The sequence below is a fragment of the Tinamus guttatus genome, unplaced genomic scaffold (assembly GCF_059628265.1).
Source record: "Tinamus guttatus ecotype Peru unplaced genomic scaffold, ASM5962826v1 Tinamus_guttatus_pri_ptg000846l, whole genome shotgun sequence".
Classification (NCBI taxonomy): Eukaryota; Metazoa; Chordata; class Aves; order Tinamiformes; family Tinamidae; genus Tinamus; species Tinamus guttatus.
The window spans coordinates 96,621-119,715 of record NW_028289380.1 but is presented as its reverse complement, the minus strand read 5'-3'; the positions used below and the strand labels follow the sequence as shown (position 1 = coordinate 119,715).

At 48.6% G+C, this 23,095-nt stretch overlaps 2 protein-coding genes across 2 annotated transcripts; one reads left to right on the top strand and one right to left on the bottom strand.

Annotated features, from left to right (window-relative positions):
• On the top strand, window positions 1–14,792 carry CIMIP2A (ciliary microtubule inner protein 2A). The gene is made up of 6 exons (XM_088537682.1): window positions 1–56; window positions 3,686–3,879; window positions 7,816–7,902; window positions 8,822–8,916; window positions 10,970–11,087; window positions 13,613–14,792. The coding sequence occupies exons 1-6, from the start codon at window positions 1–3 to the stop codon at window positions 13,714–13,716; spliced, it is 654 nt and encodes a 217-aa protein (XP_088393808.1). The 3' UTR covers window positions 13,717–14,792.
• Window positions 13,753–15,788, bottom strand: TUBB4B (tubulin beta 4B class IVb). The gene is made up of 4 exons (XM_088537680.1): window positions 15,664–15,788; window positions 15,475–15,583; window positions 15,293–15,403; window positions 13,753–14,906 (listed from the first exon to the last, which is right to left on the bottom strand). Exons 1-4 carry the CDS (start codon window positions 15,718–15,720, stop codon window positions 13,846–13,848), a joined length of 1,338 nt encoding a protein of 445 aa, XP_088393806.1. The 5' UTR covers window positions 15,721–15,788; the 3' UTR covers window positions 13,753–13,845.
• Between the last annotated feature and the right edge of the window lie 7,307 nt (window positions 15,789–23,095).

The following is a 23,095-nucleotide window of genomic DNA, read 5'->3' as shown; positions in this document are numbered from 1 at the left end:
ATGGCAGCTGTGAAGAAGAGCAGCCTCTTCCCTCCCGATCCTCACTACATCCCAGGGTAAGTGCTTGGGTTTGTCCAGTGTGGGTGTTCGTCCCCAAAGCGCAGAAATCTGGCTGGGATAAATTGCCATTCTTGACTCAAAAAATGTTGTTTTGTTTTCTTTTCTGAATGCTATTACATAATTCATATAAAAGTGCTGTGAAGGAGAAGGGGCTCTGGGACCTGGCAGGGGAAATAAGGCCTTATAGTAGGGTGCAAATCAAGACTATACTATGGTGCATTAAGGGAACTTTAAAACTGTTTTTCTATCATTTGTTTTAAGCTGCCAGATGTTACTGGTGCTGCTATTCAGAGCATTGACTCCCAGTTTAAATCTTTGTGTTTTGCATATTCAAGTTGAATAAATATTTGCATAAATATGACATTCATAGGGAGTAGTCATGCTCCTAGCTTTATCCAATTTTTTGAAGAAATTAGTGAGTATGTGGATAATGGTCATCCATTTACTCCACAGTTGGCTTTTCACAGACTCACAGAAGGGTTGAGGTTGGAAGGAGCCTTCAGCGACCATCCAGTCCAGCCCCCTGCTCCAGCAGGAACACCCAGAGCACGGGGCACAGGGTGGTATCCAGGCAGGTTTGGAAGATCTCCAGAGAAGGAGCCTCCACAGCCTCTCTGGGCAGCCTGTGCCAGGGCTCTGTCACCCTCACAGGAAAGATGTTCTTCCTTGTGTGGAGATGGAACTTGCTGTGTCTCAAAAACTTTTTGGAAAGTTCTGCTCTAAAAGCCTTTGTTTTCTTTTCCAAAGCTGTAGTTGGCTAAGTTATTAGTTAAGAGATGATCAATGAGGTAGAAATTAGCAGTTATGCTTCATGGTGAAATGGAGAGAAGGTGCCAGTGAGGTCCCCTGGTGATCCATGCTGGGATACGTAATCTCGAGCACCCATGTAGGTGATCTGGAAGGGGCTGGATGGCCCAAGGGGCAACAGAAGTCCCTGGTCCAAAATTCCTTGGGCGACTTGAGGCTACGGCTCACTCTGAAAAGCATCTGAAAGACCTTGCAATACAGAGCAGCTGGGAGCTTTTTTTTTTTTTTTTTTTTTTTAAGCAGTGTTGCATTGTCCCAGTTGTCTGTCTGATGTGATGCTAGACCATGTGTGTGCTACCGGCAGCAATAACACCGTGGGTGTCGGGGCTGGGCATCTTTTCTTATAGACTAACAGCTCAAAGTCTTCCTCATTTCTGCATTCAGAAAGTTAAGGCCCTAATACCAAACTGTAGCAGTGGGGACTGCTCCTCTTCAGGCTGTTGCTCCATACCCTGAAGAGGTGAGGAGGAACATTGACCCAAAAAGGCTGAGCTCTGCCACTGCTTTTCTCAGTGTCAGCCCAGTCTTGCCCGGTGGCTTGGAGCACCCCTCTGACGGCCTGGGGAAGAGTTCACAGCTGGCTGAGGGCATTGCTCTGTGCATGACTCGGGGGCTTGAGCCTGAAAATGCCCGCATGGTGCTCAAAAGCGTTAGGAGGAGAAATGGGCTGGTAGGACAGAGAAACCACAAGGAGACCTGGTAAAACTCATGAGGTGAGTCCTGTCTGGGTGTCATCCTGCCCACCCCATGACAGGGAGGCTCCGCGGAGCTGGGCTGAAGGCCAGGCCTGTTCCTTGGCCATGAAGAAGGCTGAGCAGGTTTACGTGGCGCTCTGGGAAGTGATGATTGAGAAGATAGGGTTGAGTAATAGAAAAGTGAAATTAGGCCCAGGCTTGAGAAAGCACCTCCTTGAATTGCTGCTCATAGGAGTTTTGAGGTTTGTGACTGAAATGGATGAGCATGAACTACAGAAATGGTGCATCTCTTTATCAGAAAGATAAATTATTTACCTTTATAGACAATGTAGACAATTTACCTTTATGTACAATGTGCACAAAGTCATGTAGCACATAGGAGTCCAGGTCTGTTGCTGAAGCTCTACTGCTTTCAACAGCAGAACTTGTCAGTCAATTATGGGGCAGATCCATTCCCTGCAAACCCAGACTGACTTGCCCGAGCTCCTTAAATCAGCCTGCTTTTAATTGCTTATAAATTGAATCCTTTCTCAGCCCTACCATTATTTTGTTCATGATCAAAATCTCTCTGACAAGCCTGTAATTATTTGGGCTATGTCATTTACGCTCTTGCTTGGCTTCACCTTGCTGGCATAGCTTCCTAATGCTCCAAGACTTACTGAAAAATCAATGAGAAATGGGCTGCAGAGCTTCTGTACCAGCTCTTGATATAAAGATCCTGCTCTGTAGAATGGGGAAGCTTGCCAGCTGTAAATGCATACCTTGGCTAGCTGCTGCTTAATGCATTTGGCAGGGAAAGTACTTAGTAATCATCTTGTGACACTCATGCATCATCCAACATCTTCCCCAAGCATGCGGCAGGATCACTGATGGAGCGTTTCTGTCCATGTTGCGTTTGGTAGTTCTGCCTTCCTCCTTCAGCAGAGGAACAACATCCCCATTAGGAAACTTGTGATGCTGGGAGCGTTTACAGCTTCTGTTTCATACCTGAGCTCAGGCTCCTTCCCTGGGGCCCCACAGCCCAATCCTCCTTCCCCAGCATTAGCTATGGAGATGCTGAAACGTTAGCTGTCTGTCCTGAGCCCAGGGAAGAGAGATCAGCATCTTGGGAAAGCAGTTGCCCTCTTGGTGGTCTCTCTGGTCCAGAGACTAGGGTGACCTGGACGCCAAGGTTGGTTAGACCATTTATCTTCAGAAAAACGGGAGTTAACGCAACGCATCTGGCCTGCAGGGAACAGGACCCTTCTCCTCCAGATGGGGCAAATCCCACCTACTTGTAGCATGGGGCTCCCTTGCTCCCCAGCTGGCAGGCAGGCCAGCCACGACAGCCATGGCGCCGATGGGAAGAGGGGCGGGCACGTGTGACTGTGCTAAAATGTCACTTCAGGCCTTGCACAAAGGTCCTCAGACAACGTGGTGAACTGCCCCGGCACGAGCTGAGCAGTTGCCTGTGAGCGTTTCCTTGCAACCTAGCGCGGCAGCTGTGTGGCTCTTCCCACCTGCTGCTGGGGCCCTGTCCTGCCCTGTGCTTCCTTGGGAGGATATGGGAAAGAATTGTTTGCAGGTTAACTTTTTTTTTTTTTTCATTATCTGAGTTTTAATATTGAACAAGAGACATCTGAAAATTGCCCGTAATCTCTGTGTTTTACAACTGTAAGGGAGATCACAAGATTTCAAGTTGTAGCATGTTTTAATACCAGAACTGAGGATCTCTGAAGGACAAGCTTCGTGCCGTGCTCCCGCTAGAAGATTTCCTACCATCCCATACGCAATGTGCTTCTGCAGGGGCCTTCCCTGACTTCCTCCCGTGTTCCTGCACAAGCCTGTGCCTCCGCCCAGCTGTAGTGTTGCAAGCCAGGGGCTTTGCTCCTGCGCCAAGGCATGCATGCGCACCTGTGGCTCATGCACAGCCATGTCCATCTCGTGCCGGTGCTGCCTGCAGGGCAATACTCTGCTAAAAACATGTTCGTGCTCACAGGCCTCCTACCCTGCAAAGCCCATTCCCATATTCCCTGCGTATGTTCTTTTAAATGTGCAAAATGCCCAAGTTATATCATTCTGTGCATGGAAAGGATATCTTTAGATGTCATATTAGTGAATGATCCTTTTGATTTCCTCCTCAGGTATGAGGGCTTTGTGCCTCAGTACACCTACCAGTTTGGAGAAACCTTTGGCAAAACCACTTTTCGGCTGCTGACAGATCCCAGTGTTCGGAAGAGCCCTCACTCCCTGCTGGCACCGCTGCCCAAGCTGAGGTTCATAGAGGACTTCACGGGGACCAAGCATGAGGTCCCAGATTATATCCCTGTGCATCCAGGTGAGCAGGGGCAGGTCTTGGTCTTTTCAGCAAAGTGGGAGGTTCTGTAACTGAAGTCACAGAGTTCCTCAGACACAGGGAGGTCTGCGCTTAGCAGGGGTGATCTCCGGGACAGCAGTGTGGCATTTCTCATAGAGACATTGAAGCTCTCATGAGAATGAGGACCACAGGAGAGCAGCACTGATGAGTAGTTTAAGTGTGAACTCGCTCTCCTGGGGAATTTCCTGCTTCTACTTCAGCTCTGTCGGTGTCTCATGCACCCTTCTCTTCCCAATTTCTGCCAGTTGTGCTAGCGTGGATCTAAATATGGGACTCCTTTATGCAGGTGTAGCTTGTTAGCTTTATTCCTGAACATCTAGATTTGCATTTCCCTTGAATTAAAATGTAGTTTGTTTGAATGGACCCAACTAACTAGTTGTACTAGTTGCTCTCTGTCATTATCCCGTCTTCAGTAATATTTGGCAACCTTTACGTCACATATGAGCACTTGCAGCTTTGATTTCATTTATTTCTTGTTGGTGAAAATGCTGAAGAAAGAGGTTGCGAGAAACACTTAAATCTGCTAAAATATCTTCTTTATGACCTATTGCTATAGAGCTGTCAGAGAGCAAGTCCTTAATCTTTCCACTGTAAACTTTATTAATACTGGGTGGCATTCCTTTTCTAAGGAGAATATTGGGTATTACTAAGGTCCCATATCTCACTGTGGTGTATCGTATTGGTGTAGTTGCCTTTAGCAAACTTGGAGCCTAAAGAACGCTTTTCAAAATCTGTTTGCTGTTAGACCTTGTTGCTGTTGGTTTGTTATCAGTCGAATCCCAGACGGGTGTGTTTTGTGGAAGCTATAACAAGCTCATTTGATTGATGATGTCATCAGTGATGTTGGGTCTCCACAGGCTTCCATGATAATTTTGAGGGGTTATCACATAGAGCAAGTGCATGGGGTGACATGTGTGGACACCCCAGAGTCAGGAACAGGGTGATGATGCCCGAAAAACAGATGGTCACTCGCTCATTGGGTCATAACGAACAAAGACAAAAGGTTGGAAGGACAAAATATCCGTGTGTTGAAGCTCGAGTGGTTCTCCTGGAAGCTTGCTCAGAGGTGGTGCCCCATCTCCTGCATGTGGCATTTCTTTCAGCAAGCTGCAGGAGTGTTCAGAAATAGCTCCTCACCATCAGTCCTCAGCCCCTGGATCGACATGCATTACTGGGAGGAGACTGATCTGATTGCACATGTTTTCCTCTGCCAAACAGAGAAGGTTTTCTTGGCTTTTCATTTTGTGCCTAATTCAGCAGCCCATCTGAATCAGTAAGTTTACAAAATCAAGAAAAAAATAAGATAACAAAGAGCCAGGAAGGATTTCTCAAGCACACGGCTACTTCATCTCTTCTTTTGGTGGAGTATCTGACCTGCTGGGCCAAAAAAGAGGAGTAGATTCTACATTTGCAGTAATAATCTAAAGAAATAATAAGGTGAATCTTCTATAAAACTTGTGCAGGAGCTTGGAAAAAATAACTTTTATTGGTTGTTGCAAACCAGGTAATAGCCCTTAACAATACCACTGTAAAAGGATCCTAAACCTAAATACAAAGCGGATTTGTCTCTTGCAAACTTTATGCTGTTTTAGATGGGATAGGTATTTATTCTGGTGGATTTGTTGCAGCAAGGGCTTTAGCTAAAGGATAGTGTCCAGCCTGTGGGGTTTTTCCCTGTAATACAGACATAAAAAGAAAGAAGAATTCAGGAAGAGGCAGTAACAATCAGAGGGCTGAAAAAAAAAGACCTATAAGAACAAAAATTGAAGGAATTTGGTTTGTTTACCATGTCATTCTGCTCTTTTTTTAAAGTGTTTTGCAATAAGGAAAAGATTGTTACAGGAGTAGGATCAATTGTTCCACAGAATTGCCAAGGAAAACTAGAGTTGGTTTAGGGAGTCCCTGGCCCAGAGCGGGTTGGGGAGCCCGAGGGACCTACGTCATGGACTATTTTTAAGGGAAAGTTCGACACAAGCTGCCAAACTCAGCTGTCACTGCAGAGTCTCAATGTGCTGCACTCTGCCCCGGTTCGCAGTGTACACTAGCTAGAGAGTTTTTCCTTCCTTTTTAAATTTCCTTTCCTCTGTTTTTCCCTTTTCTTCACTAATGGTAGCAAAGGCAGCAAGCAAATTCCCCATTTGATGGGGCAGGGACCATGTCTGTGGTACAGGTACAGCAAAAGGAAGCAAAGTATTTGATTTTATTTATTATTTTGTTCCTCCCTTACTGCTCACTGGTGCCGGTAGGGAAGCCACCAATGTTTTATGGTCTAGGCATGGCCTTGACTGAGTTATAAATGACTGAACTTCTTGAGATGCTCCTGTGCACAGGCAAGGTCACCAGATGGGGCTGATGAATCTCAGGCCCCACCATGTTCTCTACAGCTCTGGCCCCAGAAGCAGAGCGGGCCCAGGGCCACCTGCGTGGGGATGCCCCAGCTGCCCCACTCCTTTCCCGTGACTTGCTGTCTCTCTCGCAGGGGATCTCTCCCCTCGGGAAGCTATGGCTGGAGTGAGTACCCTCGGCCCAGCCCTCGAGCCAAACGCTCCTGCTCCGCAGCAGGGCCGGTTGGGAGAGCGTTGTGCTCAGGCACGCACAGGCTCCAGTGACACCGCTCGGCCACGCGAGCTCCGGCCCAGCCACCCTGGGCTGAGGCTGGCCTACGAGTACGAGCAGGTGATTCCGTCCCGGCGCTCCACCACGCCACAGGCAGCGGAGGAGAAAGAGGGGCGACTACCAGACATAACCGCAGGTGGCGCACAGCGGAGAGCAGAGGCTCCCTGCCGACCTGACCCGACCTATGTCCAGGGATGGAGCTTTCCCAGCATCCCGGAAATCAAACAGGTAAGAGGTTTTGGGTGGAAAAGGCACATGTTGCGGAGGGGTGGATGGTTGGGTGCTCTGCACATGGTACACAGGCACGGAAAGGTTCACCTCAGTGTGTGGAATGTGGAGAGGGAACCTCCTACGGCCTGGCGAGGGGCAAAAGTCAAAAGCATCTTGTAGAGTTCTATCAAATTCACGGTGACATCTCTAGCAGTAACAAATCCACAGTGTCCTCAGGAAATTGTTTTGATTGATTACGCTTCCTAATCAAAATGGTTTGATTTCTCATTCGACTGTGTTTTAGCTTCAAAGTCTAGTCAATAGATCTTGTACGTTTCAAACAACCATTCCTCTCAGGCTAGGCTCATGCTTCCTCTGCAGTTACTTAAAGCCCAACGCATTGATATTCACTTTGATAAAATAGAGTGTTCCTGGCATCATCTGTTACATGATATTTCTGGTCTCTTAACTGTTCTCGTGACTCACCTGGATTTCCCTCAATTTTTTCAGTATTCCTCATGTAACACAAGCACTGTGATTTGACCCGGTAAAATAACATTGGGCTCAATACCATGGGTAACACGGCACAGCTAGCATGACACTGGGACAACCTGTTTGATCCCCTTATTTCCTCTGGACCCAAAGATAGCATTTGTCGTGTCACAGTCAGCTGGGGCAGTGCAAATCCACCGAAGGCAGAGATTAGAGATTTGACATACTGAGTTGAAAGCTGGATTGGATATAAATCCCAAGAACTCATTCCTGTTCCTTGCTCTAAGAAATAGCTTGTGGGAGAGATTTTCAAAGGAGCTCAGCACCGAAAGCTTCCCTTGTTCTCTCTGGGGTATTTTGCCCAAGCTCTGCATATACAGATCTTGTCCAGTAATTTGACTTCAACAGACATTCTTTCTGGCTCTTAGTGTAAAGCCAGAAAGGAATGATGATTGTGAGCAGGAGATTCTGTCAGCAAATTACATTATGGTGTCAAAGGAGGGAGCAGATTTTACTGGTGTTCATTATCCTTCTGCTTTTATTTTGAGCCTGTAAAAATTGGAAGTGCAACTCTGCCAGCGGTGGCTGAATGGGTAGATGCAGAGAGCTACAATCGGTTCCCCAGGCTGGACGTCCCATATGCGATCCAACAGAAAGTCACTTCAGGTAAAAGTGAGGTTATGTGCAGTACGTGTCCACCTCGGGAGAAAGAGCGTCACCGTGCCCCCCACCCACGAGACACATTTGTCAGCTCCTCCAGCTCTCTGAACACTTTGGAATGGAAAATGCTGTGACTCTTCTCGATGCAACAGGGTTTTTTGGTGACGCTGTTGCCCCAGCAAGTCTCATGCTGAGACGCAGGTTCCTGTGGGCAGGCAGAAGGGTCACTCTGTCCCTGCAACAGTGAGTTCTTGCCAGCAAACACTCCAGAAAGCAGGAGCGCAGAGCGGGACGTGTGCTCTGCGTTAATGCTGGTAGCTGGATGAACTGCTGCTGCCATGGAGAGAATAGCTTCTCTCCTAGAAATACGAGAGGTTTCCGAATCATTGAGTCAGGGAGTAACGTCACACGCATTATTGCAGATACATAAAGCCACCTTACAATGTGTTAGGTGCTTTGACTTCCCCATGGGTGCTGGCAGAGTGTTGCTCCGTGTGTAGGAAAGGAAACTCGCGGCAGTTTCCTCTGAGAAGGAGGAGCGTCAGCTGGAGGCATTAGCTGCTGTGCACCTGGGCCTAGCAAATACAGCCATTCCATGGCTAAATATTTCAGACCAAGCAAAAGGAGGGCTAAGCACCAGTGTAAGGAATTCTTGGGGTTTTTTTCTCCTTTTTTTTTTCTTTCTCCATTTCATAGGCTTTCACAGAATTTTCATTGGTTTCATAGAAACCAATGTTTCAAAATACCTCTTGCATGTGAAATAGTTAATTATACAATTTAGATGGAAGAGCTTTAGAAGTTTTCTTCCCTATAATTTTCCAAAATTATGTATTTATCCCAGTCTCTCCCACTTACAGGTTGGCTGATCCTCATATGGTTTGCATGTTCTTTATCAGAAAATGTTCTCTCTTCTCTTCATCTGAAGGTTACACGGGTTACATACCCCGCTACACTTGGATCACTGGTGTTAACTACATCCAGGGTGTGAAGGATGCCATGAGTGAATTTGACAGAAATCAGGTAGAGTATGTACCCAAACTTCCTTTCAGCAATGTCGTGTTGGTCTCGAGCCCCTTGCAACCCTGAAAGTGGCTTCATTTACATTAGTTGTATTAGAACTGGGGTTGTAAGTGCAACTAAAATAAAATCCTGTTAAGTAACACGTTGAAAAAAAATCATAAGCAATTAGATTGTGTAACTCATCTCCTTAGGACATTAACAGAGGACAAATGAGTTTGTAAAGGGATTAAGTAAATTTATTGAGGGAAAGTTATTGGCTTGCAATTTAAATGTTGCTCTGGATGCAGGATCCATCTATTTGCACTTCCCTATCACTTTCCTACCTGCCTGGTAGTGATGGGTGGCTTCCTGGGCTGCCTTCTGTGGGTTGCAGTGCTTTTTCCTTTACTGGGATAATGTTTTGGAAGGATCTATAATCTTCTCCCTTCTCCTCCTTTGGTAAGGATGCAGACATATGCTTACAGCACGCCTCTTATTTCCTTCTCTCCTGTAAGATGAGCTGTGCAATGCCACTGCAGACCTCCTACGTGACCAGAAACGGTCTCTCCCCCAGGAGCTAGGCTGCATTCAGACCTGCAGGCTTCTTCCTGCCTGCGAAGGAGCAGAGTGAAATCACTGCGATGCAGAAGCCGCTGGACGGGGGCCAGTGAGGATTCATCAGCTCAGTCACACAGCTATTGAAAAGCAGGCTACAAATTTCCCTACCCCTCCTTGTCGCTAGGATTCACTGTGGTGCCTTTGTGCCAGAGCAAATTGGTCTGATGTAGAAGAAAGTCCAAGATAGGGGCTGCTTTGACTCGGAGGAGCTCAGCCGGGTGTGAATGACTCAGCAGCAGGCAGATATTTCCTGGTGGCCTCCTGATGGTTTTGCTGATTTTTTTTTTTTTTTTTTAACCTGTGCTGCCTTGCTTAACTTTCCCTTGTGCAGATGAAAGAAATTGGAAACAAGCCCAGACCTTATCAAAACTAATTGTGCTCTTTGTAAAGCCTTCCTGCCCCTGCATCCCTGCAAGACGGTGGCCGGGGCTGCCATGCAGTGAGCTGGGGTGGGAGACGGGTGGTTTCCCGCAGCGCTGGAGTCACTGGCTCGTAGGGCTTTTCCACGGCATGCGAGGAATAGGAACACATTAAAAATTCCTAGGACGGTTCTAAGATGGCTTCTGACTTCAAGCCACTAATCTTCTGCCCTAAATCTGCGTTGCCCTGGGTTATGTGCTAGGATGTGCCATGGATCGTTTCTAAACATCTACCTCAGGCGCAATAATGAAATCCTCTTGCTTCAGTGCTGCTTTTGAGGGTGATGCAGGAACCAGGCCATCCAGGCTGTTGCCAGAGTGATCCGATGGACCCTGCCGCACGCTCAGGCTCACAAACACTGTCCCTCCTTTGCCCCAGAGCAGGGTGCACGTTTGGGAGGCTGGGGAAGCTTTACTGGCCCCTTGGGGTGATCTGCAGAGCTGCAGTGTTGGTCAAGGTGTCCCCTTATCTCCGTTTGACCTCTGCAATCATGCGGCGGGTGCAGGAGGGATGGTTTAGCCTCCCTTTAGCTAACGCTCTCTAAGCCTCCCTGTTCCTTCTACCCTGGGAATCGCTGGCTCATGGCCGTGAGTGGGAGTCACCGAATCCCATCAGGTGAAGGTGTCAGGACATTTGCAGAGTCGCAGCAGCCGAGACACCCGACTCCAGCGGTGATGGCCGGCCGCCAGTAATTCAGGTTTATGAGCACGAGGCCCTGGAGGCTTGTGGATGGTGCCCCAGAGTTATCAATGCAGTTCAGCCTGGACAGAATTTGAGGGCAGAAAGCTGATGTGGGCTCCTGAGGGGGGACGTCACCTGCCTCGCCACTGGAGAGGCTTTTTCCTCTATCACGTTCAGGGGCAAGGTAAGTGGGAGAAGGGAGGCTGCAAGCAGCTGCTAATCAGAGGAAAAGGGGACTTTTGCATTAGCTTTTCATTAGCTTAAATATGTCCATTCACACAAAGTCAAATCACATTACTTGTGTAACCAAACTACATTGTAAAATGAACAATACTTTTTGTTTTTTTAATTCCAGTTTTTGCTGCAAAACCCAGTTTGTGAATTTGGCAAAAGACTACCGCAGTCATACTGGCCTAACAACAGAATTTACACCAGTGCTGGACTGATCCCTTTCTATACAGGCTTTGTACCAAGTAAGTTTATCAGCCCAAGGCAAACAAAAGTCACTGATACTAATTAGGAAAGTACTGTTGTAAGTAGCAATAGTGCTATGGAGAGCAGTTACTGAAATGTTCCATACTGGAAGTAATTTTATTTTTAGTCTTTGCCAAGGACTAGGATTTGTCCCTGCTTTCCCGTAGGAGACCCCATGGTCCGTATTGTGTGTCTGGACTTCTGCAGAGTGTTTCTGCAGTTTCCAGCTGCAAATCCCCCCAAAAGTGAAGAGTGCTCAGTAGTAGCTCACCTGCTTTATGGTACATACCACAATGCCTTCATTAAGAAAGTGATTTCTGTTCCAAAAATGTTTGATAAAAGCCAAAAGATAGGTAATACAAACAGATTGGGAGAAGAAAACTGCAGCAAAAATGATGTTAGCCATCAAGAGACGTAGTGGCTTCCCTGTGGTGTCTACCTAATTACTGTCATTATAGTCAATATACCCAATACCAATATACTGTCATTTTTTAGCAAAAAGAGGTCTGAGTAAAGTAGCTTTGTCAATGATAAGGGGAAATTCTGCACTTGAGAGAAAGCATTAATATGGCAGACTGAAATTTCAACAAATGAGCAATTGATATTGGACTAGCAGGGCAAAGCTCTGGTGTGTCAGTAATGTGTAAACAAGAGGAAAGTTTGGAGACAATCAACCTAAGCTGATAAGTACTTGATGCAATAAACAGAAGGAAAATGGTAGTGAACACAAGAAATCAGGGAAGAAGTGAAAGAAAAGGTGGGAAGAAATGAGTATCATGGCAGGTTGGACTCAGACTGGTAACAAAATTGAACTTGAGCTGAGTGGAGAATGATGAATTATGGATCTTATAACACGGCATCGCAAAAGTTCAGCTGAGAAAAGCTATGCAGAAAAAAAAAGCCCTAAGTTTTACACGTAGCTGGTAAGTTCTTGAAGGAGGATAAAAAAAAAGATGTAGCCAGGAAGTTCTGGTAGGGCTAAATGCTTAAACATTGCTAATGCAATCATCATGTTTAGGCCTGCCAAAAAAATTAAGAGGTGGCCTGGAACTGGGTTCTACAGCTTCTGCTTGTTCCCTCTAACAGTTGCTTTGGGACAAAAACAGCCCAGAGGAACAGTGTGATTTAATATCACGTACCGGGCATAGGAAAAGGAGGCAGACCTCCCAACCTCGGGCATAGGAAAAGGAGGCAGACCTCCCAACCTCTGTCATCACATTCCTCCTTCTGTGGAAGGAGACACACACTGAGCCTAGACGCTGCAGTTGCTCTGACGCTACAGAAAAACAAAATCGTGCTGCAATGACACATGTCCCATCTGTGTAGTGAAAGGGAGGGGGGATCTAAAAATCAGCTTTGGGACAAAACCCCACTGCTTGATCAAGTGTTACACAATGCTTCAAAAAAGTTTTTTTTTTTTTTTTTTTTTTATCTTTGGCTCTACATAAGCATCCTCCGATGTAAGCTTGAACCTGGTCGCCTGTTTCTCTTTGAAAGTCATTTTCTATCAACTCAATAGCTTTTTTTCTTATGAAGCTAATGAAAAACTCATGAAAAAGCTATTATCTTTATGATAAACAGCGTTAACTCTGGTAAGAGATGCTGTGTTAGGAGTTACAGAAATGTAACCCACTCTCACTCACAACTAGGACCGCTCAGCAGTACTTCCTCAGCAGAGGAGCAAGCTGTTCTTGCCTGTCTCCATGAGCCCGTTTTGAGCAAACGTTTTCCTCTGTCAGTTTAGCTAACGCTGAAGCCTAGTTGTCTCCATAGTGACTGTTTGTTTGGCTGGTAACACTTTCAAGCAACAAAATAGCGTAGCTTGGGCTCAGGTTCGTACTAACCAGATCAAGAGAAGCTATGTAACCTGCTGAATAAATTGAGATGTCTAGGTATTAGCTTAAACCTGATTCTGTCAAGGGATGCTCCAGTGGCTGAAACTGGGAGATCTCGGGCATTACTTTTGACCTCAGCCATAGCTGGGAATGAGCTTGTTACGGAGAGCTCCGGATCAGGAAGTCAGAGCTTCTCTGCTAGGTTTATGCTGCTAAAAGGGTGCAGAGGATCAGCCCTAGGTGAGGCTGGCTTATCTTCTTCCAGAAATATCCATGCTATCAGAGTAGGGACTGGCCAGTACCAGTTTACACTCCAGATAGGAGTTAAGCTGCTGCTTCCAGGCACCTACATCCCAGCCGGAGCTTCCACTGAGGCCTGCAGAGCTGCTAGGCTCTCCAGGTCAGACCACTTTGGACAGTTGCCCCATCACCTGTAATAGGAGCTCCCACACAGGTACCTAAATTTAGACCCTTACAGGGGACTTCCATCCTTGCTGTTAACTGTATCTTGAGCTGCCAGCAGGCTTGTTAAAAAATACTCTGGTATAATTTTATACAATTCCCTGCAAACTGTGCAGGCGGTGCCAGTGCCACCAGCAACAGGCATTTACCCTGTTAAGAGACTAGGGAGAAAAATGTGTTTGCCAAGGGCACAGGGACAGATATCTGATGCCATCACTGTTTTGCAGCCCTCCGCCACAGCTATGCTCTTACTTTTGGAAACAGCACCCGAAAAGCTTACCAAAAGGAACAGACGAGACAAAACTGTGCACTGCGAAAAAAAAAACTTTAATGATGCCTGTACAGCATTTGGAGTGACTTTGAAACAGGAAGAGGAACACAACACAGACAGGAGAAGTTTTGAATGAAAGAGTTCATACAGCTTTAAACAAAATTTACAGGTGTTCATTTGCATAGATTTTTACTCCGCCTCTTCCTCAGCCTCCTCTTCAAACTCTCCCTCTTCCTCAGCTGTAGCATCCTGGTACTGCTGGTACTCAGACACCAGGTCATTCATATTGCTCTCAGCTTCTGTGAATTCCATCTCGTCCATGCCCTCGCCAGTGTACCAGTGCAGGAAAGCCTTTCGGCGGAACATGGCGGTAAATTGTTCAGAAATGCGTTTAAAGAGCTCCTGGATGGCTGTGCTGTTACCAATAAAGGTGGCAGACATTTTGAGGCCACGAGGTGGAATATCACAGACCGCTGTTTTAACATTATTGGGAATCCACTCAACAAAATAGCTGCTATTTTTGTTTTGAACATTGAGCATCTGCTCATCAACCTCTTTCATGGACATGCGCCCTCTGAAAACAGCAGCTACTGTGAGATAGCGGCCGTGACGCGGGTCACACGCCGCCATCATATTTTTCGCATCGAACATCTGCTGCGTTAGCTCAGGGACAGTTAAAGCACGGTACTGCTGGCTGCCACGGCTTGTGAGCGGGGCAAAGCCAGGCATGAAAAAGTGCAAACGGGGGAAGGGTACCATGTTAACTGCTAGCTTGCGCAGGTCAGCATTAAGCTGCCCTGGGAAACGCAGGCAGGTGGTAACACCGCTCATAGTTGCTGACACTAAATGGTTCAGATCACCGTACGTTGGAGTAGTTAACTTCAGTGTTCTGAAGCATATATCATAGAGTGCTTCGTTATCAATACAGTATGTTTCGTCTGTGTTCTCCACAAGTTGGTGCACAGAGAGTGTCGCATTGTAGGGCTCTACTACAGTATCTGATACTTTAGGGGAAGGTACAACACTGAAAGTATTCATAATGCGGTCTGGGTACTCCTCCCGGATTTTGCTGATGAGAAGGGTGCCCATGCCCGAGCCAGTGCCACCACCAAGGGAGTGAGTAAGCTGAAAGCCCTGGAGACAATCGCAGCTTTCTGCTTCCTTTCTTACAACATCTAACACTGAATCAACTAATTCAGCACCTTCAGTATAGTGGCCCTTTGCCCAGTTATTTCCTGCTCCGCTCTGACCTGGAAGAGAGACATTTCCATATTAAATTACAGCCACTGCTTCCTGCTTGCAAGCAAAGCATAGGCACATCAACCTACAGCGATGCTCCCATTTTATCAAGTGCAGAGCGACAGTGGCATACAGGCATCTCTAAAACGCCTGGAAGCTACGCAGAAAAACGTTTACTAGCCAGGGACGCAGCAGCCATTTGCATTCTCCCAACGTCAAATGCACCAACACCTCGTGCCTTTGCGGAGCGGCTCTCCCCACGCTGCCAGGCGCTCCGTGCCCGCGGAAGCGCCAGGATTAGCCCCTCTCCACCCCCCCGGCAGCGCGTGCGGCGGCGCAGCCCGCAGCGAGCGCCGCTCCCTGCCCGCCGCGCCGCCCCTGCTCGCACCGCACTCACCGAACACGAAGTTGTCCGGCCTGAAGATCTGGCCGAAGGGCCCCGAGCGCACCGAGTCCATGGTGCCGGGTTCCAGGTCCACGAGCACAGCGCGGGGCACGTATTTGCCACCTGCAAGACAGGGAGAGGCCGTGACTGCGGCGCCGAGGGCGGCGGGGCGGTGGCGGCATGCCGAGTCCTACCTGTGGCCTCGTTGTAGTAGACGTTAATGCGCTCAAGCTGCAGGTCGCTGTCCCCGTGGTAGGTGCCGGTGGGGTCGATGCCATGTTCGTCGCTGATCACTTCCCAGAACTGCCGGAGAGAACAGCGTCACGGACGGCCGGGCCAGGCCTCGTCCGCCGCCCCCCCGGCCCGCCGCCCCCTGCCCGCACCTTGGCCCCGATCTGGTTGCCGCACTGCCCGGCCTGCAGGTGCACGATCTCCCTCATGATGACGGCAGCACAGCGCGCTCTCACCCAGCACCGCTCTTCCCCAAACTGACTCTGACGGGGTGAGGTAACCGCCAACCCTTATATAGCAGCGGAATGCGCGCGCAGCCTTCTTTTACCCGCCCACGCGGCCGTCAGCAGCACCTATTGGCTCCACATAACGAGGCTCCACAAGTGACGCGATATGATTGGCTGGAACACTGCCACTCAAACTGTGCGCTCCTATTTGCCCCGCCCCTTTTTGCTGTTGATTTTACTGTTAGGCAACGGGCGCTCAGGAATGCCCGCCCCTCCTTGCTTAGCGCCCTCCCGATTGGCCTAATTGAATGATTGATGTCGCGTATGATTGGCTGCCGAGCTGGACCATAAGCTCGCGTCATTTGATTGGATGGAAGCAGAGTGTCCTAGTAACCGTCGCAGTGACTCCGCAGCCAGCGCTAGGCGGTGGCTCGCGCAGCCCATTCCCGAAGCCGCGTGCGCGCTTTGCGCAGCGTAGGCGGCAGCGCCTCCTTCCTGCGGGGCGGGGGGGACACGGTCTTTGGGGGAACCTTTCCGGGCCGTTCCCCCCGGCTGCGTTCTCGGGGCACCCACCGCGGCGCCGGTTGCTCCGGGAGGGCATCCCGCCGCCGTCCCCGCCCCCGCTGCCGCAGAGGCGCTGGGGAGGGGATGTCCCTGTGCGCATGCGCGGGGTGCGGCGCCTTTCTAGCACTTTCTGGCGCGCAGCCGCCTGAGGCGGCGGGGCTGGGCGGCTGTTGCCGGGACAACTGCGCCCAGCGGCGGGGTGGCGGGAAGGGGTCAGGCCGGGGCGCGGCCTGACCGGCGCTGCGGTGCCCGCGGGGAAGGGGGTGGCTCTAGCTGCCCGTGTGTGCGGCAGGGTGCCCGGGGGGCTGTGAGGATGCTCTGCAGGGATGGCGAGCAGCTTTGGCCCTGGCTCCCAAAGAGCAGCCTGGGTTCTGCCACAAGGGGCCTGAGACGTCTGGGAACTCCAAGCATGGCCCTGTCACATTTCTCACGTACTACACAAGACACACGAATGTGATAAGCAAGTTGACAGAACACCATGCAGAGCTTGAGTGGTGTCTGCCTTTTGTAGAGCAAGCACAACAGCGCTCCACTGGGCAACACCTCTCCTGAGCCGATTGTTTCTGCCCAGCCCTGTTATTAGGCAGTTGAGTATCCCAAGCTGAATAAACGTCTGCTTTCCCCTCTCTCCTGCTCTGCAGGGCTGCTCATCTTGTGCAGCCCAGCCTGTTAGCACATTCTTGCATAGGCAGTTCATTTGTTGGTCATAGCTTCTCTGGAACGCGCCGTGAGGGCTGCTGTAGCACAGCCTTTATGTATATTCATTAGGATGCCAGCAAGGCCTACAAGTCCTAGCATCTCTTACTGTTTCATAATGTAGTTAGGACTTGAAAGAGGCTCCTAATGGGGAACTGCAAACATGGCTTGTCTCAGGCTGGTGCCTTGATGTGGGAGCGGACTGCAGCAAAGGCAGCAGATGACCTCGATTCTTTTTGCATGGTGTGCGCTGAGCTGAAGAATAACATCACGAAGGCTTTTGGTGGTGAAGATAGAGCAGCCTTTCATAGCTGGCCTAAAACATGTGTGCGGAAAATCTCGCTGTCAAGAACTGAATGTCCAAAAGGAGACAGAGGAGTCCTAAACCTTTATTCGAATAAAGGGAGAGTCCACCGGGCATATCCCTGTGGGGTCTCTCAAATTGCTGGGGGACACAGCCCCCCTTTTATCCTAATTTCCCAACCGAGGGACGCCCTCTCCTTTTCCCCATTGGCCAAGGTACTCAGAAGTTACAGCCTTCCCGGCCCGCCTACACCGAACTCTGGCCTCCCGCCACCTGTCTCACCTGAGCTCACCAACTCCTTTGTCCCCCTTGCTGAAGAATGTGGGGGAATTCCCCTATTTCCCTCCTTTGTAAAGGCCCCCATCTCCTTGCAGATGGCTCTTTTTGTCCCGCTCGGCTCATGGCTCCACTCAGTCTCCCCTCCCTTTGTCCTGCTCTTCAGCCAAACTGTGGAGAAACCCCCTTATTGATGAATACAGAAACTTGAGCATTCCGCTCAATCCCTCCTCTTTTTCTTTTCTTTTCTTTTTTTTTTTTTTCCTTCTTTGGACAATATTTGTTTTTACAAACTAGGTTATTAACTAACAACCTGCAACCTACGTTCAGTATGTCTAGTAACCATGAGTAGTCTTCATATCCTCCTGGACTCTCACAGACCCAGCAACCCAGAGTTTATTTTCCAGACCCACTCCCAGCCAGCGGTACAGATCAACTCAGAAGTCCAGACTTCTGGAGTCTTGGAAATCTTAACTCTGGTATGATGAGTCCATCCATGCTCAGCCGTCTTGATTGATGTTTCTGTGGTTACCAAGACCCAATCCCCTGGTTGGATATCATGGACTGCAAAATCCAAGGGGAGGGTCTGTGAGCTGGGCTTCCTGTCAGAGAGACTTCACAAGAAAAAGTATTCTGGCCACATATTGCTTTAAATATAATACAGTCATGGATTTCCTTTGGTTCTTCTCCCTCAGGACCAGTTAGACAAGAAGCTGGGTTAAACCCTCCCTCGCTTCAGAAGCCCCTCCAGGTAGCAAGGCCCCCTGACAAGGTATGGGACCTTGACAACATGGGATCCCTCTGTGGTCAGTTTTCGGACCTCAGTTACCATTAGGACCGTACCTGCGCAATTCTGCAGACAATAAGGCCACCCCTTAGCCACTGGGTCTAACATATAAGCTATTGGTATTTGCATGCCTCCATGCTTTTGCACTAAAATTCCCTTGCCACGGCTCTGTTTGACATCCACATATAATTCAAATTCTTTCTTTGTGTCCAGAAGAGCTAAGGCTGGAGCCTGGGTCAATTTATCTTTTAATTTTCTAAAGCTCTGTTCTCCTTCTCATGTCCATACCACAACATTGGGGCTGTTTTGGGTTAAACCTCCAGCCAAAATATGCCCCAAATATATATATAATATATATATATATATTTTCCCAACACCCTAAACCCTTTTTGGGCCAAGAAATTGAGTAACTTCATACTGCAATAACCTGGCTCCTGGGAGTGGGATAAATTCCTTCAGTATTTTCTGCAAGGCTTGTCCAAATAGGACCGGTGCCTTGGTATATCCTTGCAGGAGGACTGTCCATGTCAATTGCTGTTTTATCATTTTCCTGGAACTGCCCACACTTCTGAGTTCACTTCAGCCTAGCTTTATCAGACACTTTGCACAAAGTTACAGTAGTGCTAACTTCTTTATCATCCCCCACAATATCAATTGACATTCCCAATCCAGCCATCAACTCCAACCCCTCAGCAGATTGCCCCATATTGACACACATTCTTTCTCGATGAGACCCTTCTCAGTATCACTGAGATACTGGCACAAACCCTGACAAAGACTAGGATCGTCGTCCGACCCTACAGGGGGCCACCTAAATCCCCCTGGTAACTTATCCTTAATTATTTCTGAGGGAATGCATAAGTTATCCCAAACCCTCAAAAGTCTTCCCAAGGGACTATATAGGTATAAGTCGAGGTCATCATACCTTTTTCCCAGCACCCTCTTTTGGCTTCCCTTTGCTGCCCTCCCTGGATGTCCATATCGGGGTTGTCACCCCTTTTGTTGCCCAGTCCCATAGTACTCACCAGTGAGATTTCAATGGTCCTTTCCGTCAAACCTGGTCCTTTCCGTCAGACTTCAGCGCTACCCGGAGGTCCTTTCCGTCAGACCTAGCCCTTTCCGTCGGACTATAGTGCTACCCGGAGGTCCTTTCCGTCGGACTTTAGCGCTACCCGGAGGTCCTTTCCGTCGGACCTAGCCCTTTCCGTCGGACTTAGCGCTACCCGGAGGTCCTTTCCGTCGGACCTAGTGCTTTCCATCAGACTTAGCGCTACCCGGAGGTCCTTTCCGTCAGACCTAGCCCTTTCCATTGGACTGAGCTCTACCCGGAGGTCCTTTCTGTCAGACGTAGTCCTTTCCTTTCCGTCAGACCTAGTCCTTTCCGTCAGACCCCTTGAGGACCCCCTCCTGGTCCTACCTGCGGATCCCCCGATCCGCTTCTCGTCTGTCTCTGGACAGTCTCGGGAACCCAATCAGTCGTCAGGTGCAGGCTGCCATCGAAGGGAGTCGATCACCTGTCAAACTGTGGAGAAACCCCCTTATTGATGAATACAGAAACTTGAGCATTCCACTCACACCGGCGTTGGTGATGATTGCTGTTTACAGGATGTAAACAAAATAGCTCTTGACAGTGTTGGCAAGAGCCTGGGAGCACCCAGAGGAGCCCCAGGGGGACCTGGACAGTCCCCAGAGACCCTCAGAAGAGCCCAGCAGATCTGGAGTAACACGGGAGTCTCGAGCAGGCTTGGGAGAGCCGCTCAGGAGTCTCAGGTGCCCAGGCAGTCCCTGGAGGCGGAGGAAAGCACATTGGCATATGCCACACTTTAGAAGCCAGAACACAGGAGTTTATGCAGTTTACTTGGAGATAGATGAGCCATGCAAAGACATTTGGATCCAGAATTATCCCACCTAATTTTAAACGTTGCACTGAATAGCTGCCTCTGGGCTGTATGCACACCATGTTTGGTGGAGAGCATTAATGTGCCCCCCCTTCTTCCCCTACAGCACCTTTCTCTGGTGTCTGTTCAGGTGGGTTAGGTGACCAGATCCAAAACTTCAGTATCTTACTCAAGTATCAAATGTAGTTGGGGGGAATCTGAGCCAGACTTGCCCGAGAGCAAGTGAGCAATAATCAGCAAAGACATCTTTTCCTCCAGGATGGGATCCAGCTATTTTCATCTTCAAACAGAATAATGTAGAACTTGAATACCATGTTCTCTCTGACTAAGAAGGCAGGAGGGAGTTTATTCTTATACCTGTGTTTTGTGTCTCGCAGTGTTCTGCTGTCTAGGAAAGTGGCTCAGTGCAGAGGGTGAGGAAAGCCTGCCCAGAGCAGCATCCGCAAGGCCCCGTGCACTGGGAGCTCCAGGCAGCACTGCCTGTGAAAGAGCGAGCAGGGGGAGCCACTGCAGGGGGAGCAGCAGATTTGCTTTTTCGAGTGTTGGTGATATTCATGCAGATACCGGGATTTTTTTTGCAGCCTGGGCCAGAAGGAGAACGTCTGCGCATCAGTGCCCAAGATCTATTTTCCTCACTTGATTAGAAATCATGAGCCTCTGTAGCTTGTGCCTCTGCCAGCCTGTGCTTGTGGTTCAGCCCTCACTGCCTTTAATGTCTGGGAGGCTGTTCTGTCGTGGGTAGAGACAAACAGGTAGTGGCAGCAAAAAAAAAAGAAGTGGAAGTGTCCTGCTCCGTTAGGACTTCTATATCTAGCTCCAAAACGCTACACAGAATCATGCAGCAGAGCAGATACGCTGTGTGATGGCGGCGACTCAGCTTCTGTGTCTGAATCTGCACAGGTTTCCCTGGCAGAATCTGCGGATTAGGAGGCACTTCATATTCATGCAAAATACAAATTTTGCTAGTGCTGTCCCAGTTAGCCAGCACTTCTGTCCTGAGCTACATCCAGATCTCCAACAGATACGAATTCTCTTTGGAATATTTTTGCATGTTTAAAATTGAAGCAAACCACCTGCATTGCTAGGCTCTCTGCGAGGAGGAAGGCAGCCTGGCTGCAGGGAGCGGCGGCGAGGCGTGAGCTCTCGTGGCCCCCAGCCCGGAGGCTGTGGCCGCCCAGCATCCTCATGCGCGTTCCGGGGGCTAAGCTCGCCAGGACAGCGGCAGGTTTCTGCCAGAGCCACCTCTCGCTCGGAGCCTTCCCTCGAAGGGCAGCCATCTGCACAGAGTGCTGCCAACTGGGCAAATTCTAGGAGGAAAAAAAAAATTCCAATTTCACGACCCTGATGGAACAAAATGCTTAAGTGCATTTCTAAACACAGGGCTAGCAGGGAGGGGAAGCCCAACCTAGGGAGGAACACGCCTCACACATTCTGTCTTTTGTTGAAGACATCTGTTTTATGCGATATTTGATTTTTTTTGAGGTTTTTTCTTTATACATTGCTGTAAGTGAGAGGCACCTCATTCATTTAAGCTGCTTCTGAGTTTTCCACCCTCAAGTTTGTTGTATGAATTAATGGCAGTAAGACGGTAGTAGAAAACATCAGGAGATGTTTTGACCAGGCCAGAGTTCCTAGGTGTAACCCAGAGGAAGTCACAGTAGTAAAGATAAAACTAGCATTGAAAGTTGAATTTCTATTTTTCAAACAAGTTATTTGTTAACTATTTATTGCATTTTTGTGCAACTTTTGGGAAAGAATGAAAAAAGATTTTCCTGTGAGTATACTCAGTTTGAGCACAGCAAGGAGATACCTTCTTTATGAGTATTATTTGTTCCTCTTTTACTAAATCACTGTTGTGTTTTGTGCAATAGGGTATAAAGAGATCATGCTTCCCCTCGGCATGTAGGCAGGCAATCCCCCTAATTCTTGTGTTGATATACAAGCAACAAGACAGCACTCTGTTTCCATGTTTAAACTGAGTCTAGTATTTGGGGTTGGGATGGTGCTGGGGCTGTCAGGAGTCCAAGCATGGAGCAAATTCCATTTATACAGGTGCAGCTCTGAGTTCAGCAGAGGAACATTGCAGAGTGAATGGGCATGGCACCTGTTTTCAGCACTGGGGCTGCTTCAGTTACATGACATGGGCATGTGCAGGCATTTGGTCATTCTGGTCTTTCTCTCCACTTGTTATTTCTGGGGATCTGCTGAGGAAAGACTGGAACATGAGGGGCTGTTCCCAGACTGGTGAGTGAGGGACAAGGGTGGGATTTCTGGCAGAAGGAAGAGGAGCAGCTGAATGGGACCATGCCATGAGCCTGTCCGTGCCAGCATCTTGTCTCTAATGATCAGGAGCTGGTGCCAAAGATGAGCAGGGTAAACATACGTGTGTGTGGCGAGTGGGTCAGGAAGTTCTTTAGCCACATGCAACGGTCATTCTGTTTCATTGCCTTGATGGACTTTTTTTCCCCTTACAAATTTGTCGAATTACCTTTTGCAGCCATGTAAGCTCTTGGTGTCAACAATCTCTGTAATAATGACCTCTGTGGTTCAGCCATAGCTACGTGGAAGAAGAGCTCCTACTATTTGGTTTGCTGATTTCCACCGAGCCCCTCTGTTCTATAGGAGGCCGCGGGCCTGTTACTTCAGGGCTTGCACTCAAAAGAGGCTTAAGCACTGCCAGTGATTACTGGAAAACAGAATATAACATTAGAACAGCTTTTCCTTGACAGAAGGTTCATCATTAGCTGCCAACATTTGATTTTTATCTCCTTCATGCTTGAAACCAGTGAACTTTGAACACTTTTCCCAGATTCCCTTGATCCAGTTCTACAG